Source organism: Aethalodelphis obliquidens, unplaced genomic scaffold (assembly GCF_003676395.1).
Source record: "Aethalodelphis obliquidens isolate GAN/ISIS:26980383/991018 unplaced genomic scaffold, ASM367639v1 scaffold9, whole genome shotgun sequence".
Classification (NCBI taxonomy): Eukaryota; Metazoa; Chordata; class Mammalia; order Artiodactyla; family Delphinidae; genus Aethalodelphis; species Aethalodelphis obliquidens.
The window spans coordinates 5,504,865-5,517,670 of NW_020837953.1; the positions used below are offsets into that span (position 1 = coordinate 5,504,865).

The following is a 12,806-nucleotide window of genomic DNA, read 5'->3' on the forward strand; positions in this document are numbered from 1 at the left end:
TTGCAACAAAGCGAGTCACACGAAATTTTGTTTCCCCAGTGCATGTAAAAGTTATGTTTACACTAAACCGTAGTCTATTAAGTGTGCAATCGTATTATCTCTAAAAATCAATGTATATGCCTGAATTAAAAAGCACTTTATTGCTAAAAAAAATGCTGACAATCATCTGAGGCTTGCGGGAATCATAAGCTTTTTGCAGTGGTAACAGTAAAGACCGCTGAACACAGATCACAATAACAAATATAATAATAATGAAATAATTATGAAATAATGAAAAAACTGGAAATATTACGAGTATCACCAAAACGTAATACACAGAGACATGAATTGAGCAAATGCTGTTGGAAAAATGGTGCCGATAGACTTGCTTAACGCAGGGCTGCCACAAACCTTCAGTTTGTAAAAAAAAAAACCAACAAAACAAACAACAAAAAAGACCTCACAATATCTGCAAAGCACAATAAAATGAGGTATGCCTGTGTTAATTTTTTGTTTCTCTTTTTTCCAAGGGCAGAAAAAAAAACAATGTTTGCATGGCTCTTCTGCTAGGTGCTAGGCATCTGATATACCACCTTCTTTTTTTTTTTTTTTTTTTTTTTTGTGGTACACGAGCCTCTCACTCCTGTGGCCTCTCCCGTTGCGGAGCACAGGCTCCGGACGCGCAGGCTCAGTGGCCATGGCTCACGGGCCCAGCCACTCCGCGGCATGTGGGATCTTCCCTGACCGGGGCACGAACCTGTGTCCCCTGCATCGTCGGGCGGACTCTCAACCACTGTGCCACCAGGGAAGCCCCTGATATACCACCTTCTTGAATCCCCTGGCAATCCTGTCAGGTAGAGATTACTCTTTTTATTTTTTTTTTTGGAGCTTTTTAAAAAAAAATTTATTTTACATTGGAGCACAGTTGATTAGCAATGTTGTGTTAGTTTCAGGTGTACAGCAAAGTGATTCAGTTATTCATATACATGTATCTATTCTTTTTCAAATTCTTTTCACATTTAGGTTAGTACAGAGTATTGAGCAGAGTTCCCTGTGCTATACAGTAGGTCCTTGTTGGCTATCTATTTTAACTATAGTAGTGTGTACATGGCAAGATATTACTCTTATTTCATAGACAAGGAGACCTAAGCCCAGAGAGGTGAAGTCACTTATCTAGGTCCAAGGTAAGAGATGGGATTCAGACCAAGGTTTTTCTGGCTCCACAGTCAGTGCTTCTTTCACCACCATGTGCTCTCTTCTTTCCAAAATGTCTCTCCTAATGTATCTCCAAATTTCCCCTCCGGAACAGTTCAATATTTGTGAATATGTGGCCAGTTGAGCTCTTGTACACCAGAAAAGACAGGAAGAGGAGCTGTCTGAGAGTTGGAGACTCCCTCCCTCCAGACTGCGGCCATTCTCGGGCAAGGACTGATTGACTGATCCCTTTCTCTCCACTCGTAGCTTAATTGCAATGCTTTCCCACTTTATTAGTTTCCAGATTCCGTGCCAAGTGCTTTAAAAGGCAGGTAGGGGAGAATTCTTCTCTGCTCGCTGGCAGCCTGCCATCACCCCCAGAATCTGTTGCTTGCTGTTTCAGAAAGGGATCCACGTTGAAGGCATTTTTCTCAGCCGTGAAATTTACATATCATAACCTTGCTGACTGAAGCAGAAATGAGGGCTCCAGGGGCAGGAGTATGGGCCCGAGTGGGGACAGAGCCTTTGCAGGGGGGAGAGGGAGGGGGAGGGAAGAGCTTATTTTATTACCCGGGAATAAAAACATTGTGAGTAATGAATAAAGTCCGAAAGCAGTAAATCTGGAACTCCAGAGTTACGTGTGTAACGTGTTGGAGAACAATTTAAGCCCTCGCTTCTTCTGCAGAAGCGAGGTATTTGGGCAGCCCGAATTTCATTAAATGGTCTTTTAAGGGTTAGGATTACAAGAAGCCAAACCCGGCTGGTTCATAATGATGATTTATGGCTGTGTTGTCGACTCCCCGACCCTTCTGTACAAGGGGATGGAGAAAATACATAATTTGTTGCTCATTAACTCCAGGATCTGTCAGGGCTGCCCCAGAAGCCATGTGGTCCTGGAGTCATGTGTCTGCTAAATGGCTTCAGCCTGGTCCTGTCCTCGAAAACACGCAGTTGCCATTCTACAGTGGAAATTGTTTTTAATAACAATAGAAATAATAAAATGATCTCGATGTATTTCTTCTGTGTGTCTTTCAACTTGAGAGTCAGAATACCTGGACTCTGCTCTTAACACTGTAAGCTTACTAGCCTCACATCCTTCAGATAAGTCATTATTTCTCAGTGCCTTAGTATTCCCACCTGTAAACTGGGTATATTGTCTTCACAGGTTGCAGATTAAATGAAACTGTAAGTTGCTAAAGAAACATAGAAGATTGCTAGTATTATTAGGGTTGTTATTGGGAATTTGAGGGGCCATCACACATTCTCTTTTTCATCTTCCCACGAGAGGAGGAAGCATTTTAATTAGCAGCTTGCTATTTGTGAGACTGTGGCACTGAAAACTGCAGTTTTAGAATGAAGGGATGTTAGAGCTGAAAACAGTCCTTGAGGTGTAATCAAACCCTTTCTCCCTAAGACGGCTGACGCAGAGAGGCGACTCCCCTGAGATTCATCAATAAAATGATGTAAGAGATGCTGATGTGCAGTGGGAACCCACATGTTCTTTTTCAGCATCAGATAGGAAATCACGCTCAGGCCATGCCGATTTAGAAACAGTTTCTTAATCTGTGGCAGTGGATGGCTCAAGGAACTCGGGAGCAATCCAAGGGCAGGGATCATTCATGGGGCTTTGGTTCTGCTCCTTGCCTGTGGTGTCATCTCCGAGGAAGTACCGTTCCTCTGCTACTAGTTATTACCTTTGTTTGGTTGGGAGGCTACTGGTGGAGGTGGCACAGGAGAGCTGGGAATAAATGTCTTTGCCGTTATGAAGGAATGAATCACGGAGTCTAGTGCCCTCGTTTTGCAAATGGAGAAGCTAACTTATCCCAAGTCACTCAGTGAGTAGGGACTCGAGCCCTGGCCTCTTGACTCCTAGTTTAGTGCTTTCCCCCCCCAGGTCTAACGTCACGTGGGCATGATTTATAAATAAAGAAGAATAAGAAAGAGAGAACATGATGGTGGTAACAAACATCTGGAATGTGTTAGCCTGTAAGGTTACATAGGGTAAAAGTATAAACAGGTTCAAAAGGGGAATTAGACCATGAATGGTAGGAAAGAATGCTGGGTGGAGGGTTAGAACACCTGGGTCTAATCTTTAGATGTGAGTTAATTTGGACCTCAGTTTCTTCCATATATAATGGAGCCTTTCATTTATGACCAGCTAGGCTTCTCAGATTTTAATCTCTGCAGCATGTTGTCAAAGGACTCTTAGTAATGTTTAGATGACATTTCCAATTTTGCAATAAAACAACTGTGAGGACCACCATCCTGCTCCCTTTCATTCATTTGTTCATTCATCGGATCGTCCTGTTCTCCCAGGGAGTGGCTAAGCCAGGATGCCAGACCAGACTGGCCTTTGATCAGCTCTCTCTAATATAGAGTCATATGATCTAGGAAACTCAATATGATCTAGGAAACCAAAGGGTAGCACTTAGAAATATCAAGTATTTATGAACACAGAATCACTGTATAAACGTTAGCGTGCTGGTAGCTGTTGTCACGACTGCACCTGCTCGCCGCGCCCCTGGGCCCAGCTGGAATTTCATGGCCATCCTCCCCCCAGACTTGGGAGCCCTGGACTTGGATCAGATCCCTAGCCTCGACGCCTTCCCCAGCTGTAAAAGAATGACGGGACACTTTGAGAAGGACTGCCCGGATGTGTCAGTCTATTGCTTCCCCTGTGGTTGTGAACATGCTCTCTGTTCCCTGAAAGGGCAAGTGTGGCTCATCAGCCTTCCCCATGAGGAAGTGTGAAAGGGACTTTGTGGTGAGTGGTGAGTTGAACATCGCTGTCCCTGGACTCTGGTTGCATCCAGGAAGTGGCCAGGGCTGTGCCGTGGAGTTAAGACAAGGGCAGCAGACTGTGTGGTGGTGCATCACCAGCGCAGAATAGGTCCTCGGCTGTGTAGGCAGCAGAGGCGTTTTGAGTCAGCTGCCCACCCCCCGTTCTTAATGTAAAACCCGACAGTTTTGGTTAAGGTGCTTTCCCTCCCCCAGCCTCAGTCCACCTCCTGGTGGTCCTGAGGAGTTCATAAAATAAAGTGTATAAAAAATAAATACTGGTATGCAATAGATAATCAATGGTTGGTGGCCCTTTTTTTTTTCTCTTTTAAGTAGTGATATCGCCCCTAAGCATGAAGGAGTGGGCACTGTGGGATGGAGGAAGGGTATGATCTGAAGTGCCTTGTATAAAGTTTCTTGGTTTGTAGGCCAGTGTTCTTTCCATCATGCGCTACTTCTAAAGAGTAAGATGAAAGAATCACTTTCTATGACCCAACAGGGCATTTCCCATCCATGTTACCACCTTTCCGGCAGTAACTGCAGAGATTTAAGTTATTTCAGAAGGACGCCAGGTAGGTGGCAGAGCCTGGATTCAAACCCAGGACTGGGTCTGGGGGCATTCGCCCTTTCCCACAGAAACCTCGGCCGTGGCTCGACACGGCACGGATTGAGGCCCGGTGTAAAGTTACATCATTGTTGGTGATCCTTTACCCCAAATCCCAGAATCCGGAAATGTGCTTAGGCCCTCAGACCACGATCTTGATTCTTCAATAGCTAAGTCATTATTTGTCTCTCTCTTTGTTTTAAAATATATGCGTGTGTGTATAATATATTTTTATATATTATGTATTTTTATATATTATATATTTACATATAAATATATTCGACTGCATATTTTTCTTGTTACAAAAGTACTATATGGCCATGTAGAACTTTTTAAAAAAAGGAAAAAATGACTGTGTTAGCACATTAATCTTTTCTCCTGTGCCTATTTATGTCTGTATACTTCTTAAATAGAGAATTGGGATGTTCTAGATTATAACTTGGAGTTATGTACTGAATATCTCTTAGGTCAGTAAATATCCTTTACAGCCTCACTTTTGTTGCTGGGTCTTGATACTGCCTAACCCCCCACCCATTGTCTTTCAGATCATCACAGGGGAGTTCTACCGCATCTATTACCTGAAGGAGAAGTCCCGGTCCACGATTCAGAATCCCTATGTGGCAGCCCTCTATAAGCAGGTGGGCTGCTTCCTCTTTGGCTGCGCCATAAGCCAGTCCTTCACAGACATTGCCAAAGTCTCCATAGGGCGCCTGCGTCCTCACTTCTTGAGCGTCTGCAACCCTGATTTCAGTCAAATCAACTGCTCCGAGGGCTACATTCAAAACTACAAATGCAGAGGCGACGACAGCAAAGTCCAGGAAGCCAGGTGAGACCCCACCTCCCGTGGCACCGTGTCCATGCCTTTGCTGTAGGCAGTTCAGTGAGCACCTACTTAGTAGGGTACCAAGTTCAGAGCTGGGCCCCGGTTTAGATGGGTGAATAAAGCAGAGTCCATTCGTTCATTCTTTCTTTCTTTGTTTCGTTTATTCACACATTCATGAGTGCCCGCTAGGTTCCGGGCAATCCGCTGCCAAGGATGCAAAAATGAACAAGGCAGTGCTCCTTTCGGGGTCACTGTCTAGGGAGGGAAGATGCACGGACATGTACCGGGGATATGAATACGGCCCTTACACTGCCCTCTCTTGCTCTTTCAGGAGGTCCTTCTTCTCTGGCCACGCCTCCTTCTCCATGTACACCATGCTGTATTTGGTGGTAAGTACTTTGATTCCAGTGGAGTCCAGCCCCAGCTTCAATCCTGTCTGTACAAAGAGCCACCAGAATCGTTAGGGACAGACTTCACTGAGAAATCTTTGAAAAAGAGGTTAGATAGAAGAATTAACTTCTATTCTGAGCTCTGCCACTGAGTTAGCAGAAGCTGTTTCACTCTCCAGACTTTTCCCATGTTTCAAATAAAAATAATATTTACCATGGCTGCTTGATAAGGATTGAGCACCCATTTTGGAATGATTAAGTGATAAAGACACTTGTATAACATTTTATGGTAATAAGCACCGTTTTCTGAAAATCCATGAACTCAGTTGATCCTTTCAGAAGCCTTATGTTATAAGTAATATTATCTCTACTGTGGGAAAGGATTACTCAGTAAGTCTTAGAGAATTAAAGCAAACTGCCAAAGTTTACGTAGACACCAGAACTGTCGCTCAAATCCATGCCTTGTGCTCGAATTCCTCGTAATGTTCTCCATGCCATTCCTCCCCCACCCTCTACTGATGGAAGGGCTTTAAAAATCATTGTGTGACTACAGAGTGATTTTGAGTTTTACAGAATCCTTCTGCATCCCTGAGCACACGTGACCTCATAATAGCACAGTGAAGGAGGAAATCCTTGGCCCCACTGCTCAGATCCAGAGACCAAGGCCCAGAGAGGATCAGTAGTGTGTTGGAGGACCTTCAGATAGTGGTAGAGCCATGGTCTGAGGTCCCCTGTTGGCCTCGCCATGCCATGCTTCCTGGAGATGCCGGGATGGTGCAGGTGAAGCGCCTTGCTCCCCTCCAGCTGCCACACAGACAGACAGCTGCTGGTCTGTTTCTCTTTGTCAATTAAATATGGTCCCACTGCCGTTCCTTTCCCCTTGAATGAGGTCCGTGTGCCAAAGCACTTCCTGCTTTTGGCTGCTTTGATGGAGTTCAGAGCGAGAAGGCGCTGAAAGGTCAGATGTAGCTCAGAGGAGCATAAGCTGTTTGGAAAAAGAACATTTTGATTTCAACTTATTTAAAAAGCATAATTAGGAGTTGGAAAAACAGCAGAGAGGTTTTCTTTGTTTTGTTTTGTTTGTTCCCCCAATCCTTTCCAAGTCTGGAGGCCTCCAGGCTTCCTGTTACCTAGGATACAGAGCTAAGAGGTAGGCCCCGACCTCTAAAAACATTAAATGTGGATTTTAAAAATTCATGGAGAGCACTTCCCACCATTCTTCATTTTTTGTTGTTGTTGTTTTAGTTTTTGCTTTGCTCTTAGGAAGGACAATTTAGCAGCAATATTTTGTTTCCTGTTCCATTTATATTTTACCCAGGGCTGGAAGCAATTTTACAAAATATAATTCAGTGTTTTGTAAAGTAAAAGTGCTGACAGGTTTCTGGTACCTTCTAGGTGCCAGGCACTGTGTCTCACTCAAGCTATACCTTTCGATTCTCTCAATAACTCGGTGAGATGTGTTTTTTTCTTTGTTTTTTTTGGCGGTATGTGGGCCTCTCACTGTTGTGGCCTCTCCCGTTGCGGAGCACAGGCTCCGGACGCGCAGGCTCAGCGGCCATGGCTCACGGGCCCAGCTGCTCCGCGGCATGTGGGATCTTCCCAGACCGGGGCACGAACCCGTGTCCCCTGCATCGGCAGGCGGACTCTCAACCACTGCGCCACCAGGGAAGCCCATGAGATGTGTTTTGATTACACTGCTTTCAGTTTCAAACAAACAAACAAACCTGAATCTAACAGGTAGCTGAAGCCTGGTCCTCATGACCCCAGCATCGTTGTATGTTCTTTTCATTGTGCTGCACGACAAAAAATAAGGCCAAACAAACCTCTGCAGGATAAACTTACAGAATATAAGCTCCAACCCTAATTTCGATGTCGCTTGAAGGTGACCTGCCTTTCTTCAGATCTGCTTTAATGGGTGAGATGCCCCCCTACCCCCAGCACCCATCACCTCCTGGAAGCTATGATTATAGCAAGAGCTCTCTGTGGGGGTGATGGGTGAGGAGTAGATTGTGATTGAATGTTTATTTGCATCTTTGAGGGAGGAAAAAATTATAGTGCCTTTATATTCCAGGAAGGAAGGAAGGGAGGGAGGGAGGGAAGGACGAAAGAAGAAGAAAGAAGACAGCCTCCTTAATCCTTCATCTCTGAAGCATATTTTTACACACACTCCCCCATGCACACACCGCACACTCTTCAGAGCTCTTGCAAACATACACACATTCACAACTCGCAGACACCCACATATACAACGTACAAACACAGGGCTCTCCTTTTAGCTCTAAGATTATCTTGTCTTAAAACAACCTCTGCAGGTAAGGGCTAAGAAGTAAGGAGGACAGTGCCCTTCACCAGGGCTCCTTTTTATGTGATATTACACAGAAATCTCAACTCTTTGAAAGTCCAATTTGCAAAGCTTTCTAAAGGAATTTTGAAGAACACCGTTGCCTCCTGTCTGGGGAAGTGGGAAATCCTGCAGTCCATCAGAGAGGCCCCTAGACTCCTCCCACAGGGCTTTTATATTGGGCTGCAGGAAGTGCCGGAGCTGCACTCGGCCTCCCACAGAGCCCCGTGGGCTTTTATGAAGGCAGCCTGTGATCCACAGCTTCTCTGGAGCCTTGGGAAGAAGCCCGTTTGAACCGGCTGGGCATGGCATTGACAGTGTTTGCCTTTAGAGTTGGACAGACCTGGGTGACTCTGGCCATGCCAATTACTAGCTGTGGAACTGGGAGTTGATTACTTAGGTTTTCGAACCTCAGTATACTCATCTGTCAAGGGGAGACAATTGTGTCTGTTTTTGCAGAGTTGTTGCCACTTTTCTTCTCTAGGCCCTGCTTTCCCCATCCGTCAAATGTAAGAGTGGAATTAGAAGGTGTCTTCTGATTCTCAATCTCTGTGGTTCTATTTAAAAGCAGTTGGGACCACGTGCTGAAAGAGAAGATGGGAGGCACTCAGAGACAGTTTTGCCCAGATTCCCATGGAGTTCAGAGAGTGGCGGACCAGAAGCGCCAGCCATCCCTTCGCCAGGCCTTTCAGTGCCAGCCACCGTCTAGAGCCTCCCGTGGCTTTGGGGGGCGCTCCATATTAGGTTTTGATTTGTAAAATGGATAGCTTGGAAAAACCATGCTCCAAACACCAAATTATCTCTGGGCATGGAAGCTTAAGGATGAGGTTAAGGCCTGTCAGAGATTAATGCAAATTCTAATCAGAGAAATCTCGCAGCCTATATAAACATAAACGGTGCTTCCTACCCTTGAGCCCTGGTCTAAACTCCAGAGGACCACATCTGGTTTGGCCCCACGCCTCCATGGTCAGGGATTGAGGATGGCCTGGCTGTCTGGATAAAGTGGCAACACAGGAGCCAGGCACCAATTCACATAGCACACCTGGAGTTACCTCTGTTGTACCAGGCAGGCTGCTGCCTTCTGGGGCTGCTAGATGAATCAGACCTGGGCCCTGCCCTCAAGGAACTCACCTATGCTTTCAACATTCATCATTCAGCATGTATTTAGTGAGTGGCTATTATGCACCAAGCCCCATGCCAGGGGTGGGGATATAGCGATGGGCAAGGCATGGGCATGGCCCTTGGGGAGTTCAGTCTAGAGGAACAGGTGGACAGTGACGATAGTCTTGTCCATGCTACAGGAGGGCCCGGGGTGTATAGGCTATTATGGAAGCTCAGAATTGTGGCACCCTGGCTAAGCTGGAGTGGGGAGCAGAAGCCGGGGAAGGCTTCTCTTAGGTAGTCACGGGATGGTGGGAGGGTTGGAAGGACTGCCAGGTGCACAGGTGGAAAGGAGGATGGTGATGCGGGATCTGCAGGTGTTCAGTTGAGTAGGGCTTTGATGGCTGGTAGGAAGCAGGGCGTGGAGGGTGCAGTGAGAGCTGGGAAGACCCTGGGGGCCGTCAGCCCCAGCTCCTCCTTCTGCAGCTCAGATTAGGCAGCAGCAAGTTCGAGTGAGGCCTTTCTCGGACTGCCGAGCTCCTCTCCTGGGAATCTGCGCCTTGCCCCTCCCCTTCCTCAGGACACTTTGTCAGAGAAGCCTTTCCTGGAAGCCCCCTCCTATACTCCCTAACTCCCTTTGCAGCCTTATTTTTTCCCCCAATTTCTCACCATCTGACATACTCTTTGTGTATCTCCACCAGATAAATTATAAGCTTCATGAAGGAGAGGTTTTTGGTCTCTTGATTCACGGCTGTTTCTCACTTCCCAGTGTCTGATACTTAAGTATGCAATGAATGATGAACGAATGAACGGATGGATGGGTGATGGATGGATGGATGGATGGATGAATCCCGCGTCTTTTGACACTCCCAGGCCGTGCTCCTTTTCCATTCCAATCAGAACTTTGTTCATCTCCTCATCACTGACTTGATAGATCACAGAGGGCCTGTGTGATGTAGGGAAGGCCTTTGCTGCCTCTTTGCTGAACTGTTTACCTTTGGACTCTTCACTGTGGTGCCCGTGAATGCTGTGGATGTGTCAGAGGCTTTGTTGGGTACCAGGGAAGTGGCTGTGCTCTGATAGCCATGTTCTCTGGCCTCTGGTTGTTAGTCATTGAGCTTTTGTTCAACATGTTTAGAATCCTGGAGCAGTGGGGTCTGGTATGCCCACGACACGTGCCCACAGATCCTGGGAGTGTCTGGTGAAACCCCTTCCGGGAACAAGATTGTTGTTTCCAAGGGGGGATAAACCACAGCACCAGATGTTTTTCCTCTTCTTCCTGCCTGCCTCATCCATCCATCCATCCATCCATCCAGCAGTTTCTGAGTACCTATTCTGTGCCAGACCTTGTGTGAGCACCTGGGGACACCAAAAGAGGTCACATTTTGTGAGGAAAGCCTGAAAAATATTTAAATAGTTGCAAAGCAGTTGGCTAAGTTCTCTGATAGTGGTGGACTGAGGGATTGGAGCCCAGAGGAAAGGACTATTGTTAACTCTGCTCTGAGTCAGTTTACAGGCTCTCCTGAGCTTAAGATCAGGTCAGAGACTCTTCTATTCTAACTCTTACAAAAGCTATACACCTGTGTTTGAGACGTGCATGCTATAAAAGTGTGTGACAGGTGAATTAGAGGAGCCTGAACTTCCATATGTCCCATTCGGGTTGTCCTTTAGTTCATGACGCCTGTATAGTCCCCTCAGATTGCTTCTCCAGAGACAGAAGTCCAATACAAAAGACCAATACTTGACATGCAAAGCACTAATTCCCTAAGGAAGCCAGGTGGTTCTGTGGTTAGAGCATGGACTTAAAAGAGGCAAATCTTACTCAGTGGAAATCATGGCCCATTGTTACCTTGAGCAGGTGACATGGCCTCTCTTGGCCTTGCTCTCTTCATCTGTAAAATGGGCACAATGGTGTCTGCCTACCAGGATGGTTGTAACAATTGCAGGGGATATAATTTAAAGCACTTCGCTCGGTGTCGAAGAGCTCAGCAAACCAGTAGTTTCTTTTTCTCCCCCTGATAGTGGCAGAAAACAAGATCCGATTCCCTTCTAAAGGAGGAGAAAAGTAAACTAAAAACTCCTCTTTGTCCTGAACGTAGTTGAATAACTTCCCAGTTCTGCACCACTTCCCAGTTCTGCACCAGGCACGTGAACCTGAGCCATGGAGGAGATGGGAGAAGGGAGAAAGTTTCTCCCGTGGGTGTCAGCGATCTGGACAGACTTCCAGGAAGAAAGAGGGCAGGGACAGAGGAAGGACAAAAGCCTCCTTCTCACTCTTAGCAGAGAGCTCCCAAGAGCAATGGAAATGAAGCCAGAGGACAGTACAGACCTGTTTCACCAGTATGCAAATTGTGTAATGAAACACAAATGACTTAGCAAGAACCAGTGAGACTCACCCCAGTCTGACTTGCTGGTTCAGCCCCAAGCTGGCTTGAACTCAGCCAGGTCTTTCTAAGGAGGTTTTGTTAGAATTCCACAGGATCCCAGTTTTGAAGCTCAGACCAGGAAGGAGAGAGCTCCACTTCTGGAGTGAGTTCTGTGTGCTGAGGACTTTCATATACATCGGGGGGGCGGCGGGGGGACAGACATACACCTTTCTATTGTAAACTCCATATCTACAATCAGCAGTTTTATTTTAGCAACTGGAAGAAAAATCTTAGTCCCAGAAAGGGACTGAAAGATTATATTCTTTTTTTTGTGAAGGAACTTGTTTTATTCATGTCTGTGTCTTTCACAGCTTTGAACAGAATAGATGCTCACAGCATTTTTTTTTTAAGTGAACAAATCTCCTTATGTGACATATGGGAAAGCAGAAATCCAGAGAAGCAGAGTGCCTTGTCCAGGGTCAGACAGCTGGTGTGTAGCAGAGAAAAGATTCAAATCCAGTTGCTCTGTTTGCAAGTCAGGCACTTTCTGTGGCATCGCACTGACGCACAGGAAGTGGATTCTCTGAACACAGAGGCCTTCACACAGGTGGGGAATTAAAGACAGAGAGGACAGGACCTCAGGGCTGCAGATGCCCAGGAGAGGTCAAGCTGATTTAGGCTTTCTGGTTTTGTCCAGCTGCGCTCACCCCTTTCTTAACCACCCGTTTCACGGTGCCTGGGACTTTGCTGAAGCCCCTGCCCGAGCTTTGATTCTGGGAGAGGCTCCTTGCTGTTTGGTCTAGGACAGGGCATTACATCCTTGGGGCCACAAGGTTTGACTCCCTCTCCTGAGTAAGGGTTACCTGCCCCCTGTGGAGTGGGAATGAACGCAGCCTCCTGACCTACATAGTATCCCCAGGTCAGGTTTCCAAGGGAGCAGGGCATTCCAGAATGTACTCACTGATTCTGGGGAGGCCCGAGCCTCTGGCCTGGAGTGAGTGGCTCTTGTGAACTGGGCTTTCAACTGGCAAAATCCAATCCGTTCAGCACTTAGATTGGGGTAGGGCAGAGGGTGTTATCAGATCCTTTGGTCAACCTCAAAGCCTGTTGCCCTCAGCTGACTTTTCAAATCGAAAGTAGTCCTTGGGTGAAAGGACTCGCTTTCTTTAGTAATTCGCTTGTTTTGGTGAAATCAACAGTCATTGAGTCAATCTCATCTATCAAAGAGAAA

At 46.4% G+C, this 12,806-nt stretch overlaps 1 protein-coding gene across 3 annotated transcripts in view; it reads left to right on the forward strand.

The window, feature by feature from the left end:
* PLPP3 (phospholipid phosphatase 3) overlaps positions 1 to 12,806 on the forward strand; it is an 83,298-nt gene that overhangs the window by 51,225 nt on the left and 19,267 nt on the right. For all 3 annotated transcript variants that reach the window (XM_027108402.1, XM_027108400.1, XM_027108401.1), the window contains 2 exons: positions 5,101 to 5,381; positions 5,710 to 5,767. In XM_027108402.1, coding sequence (XP_026964203.1) covers positions 5,101 to 5,381; positions 5,710 to 5,767 — 339 coding nt within the window. The remainder of the gene's footprint in view (positions 1 to 5,100; positions 5,382 to 5,709; positions 5,768 to 12,806) is intronic.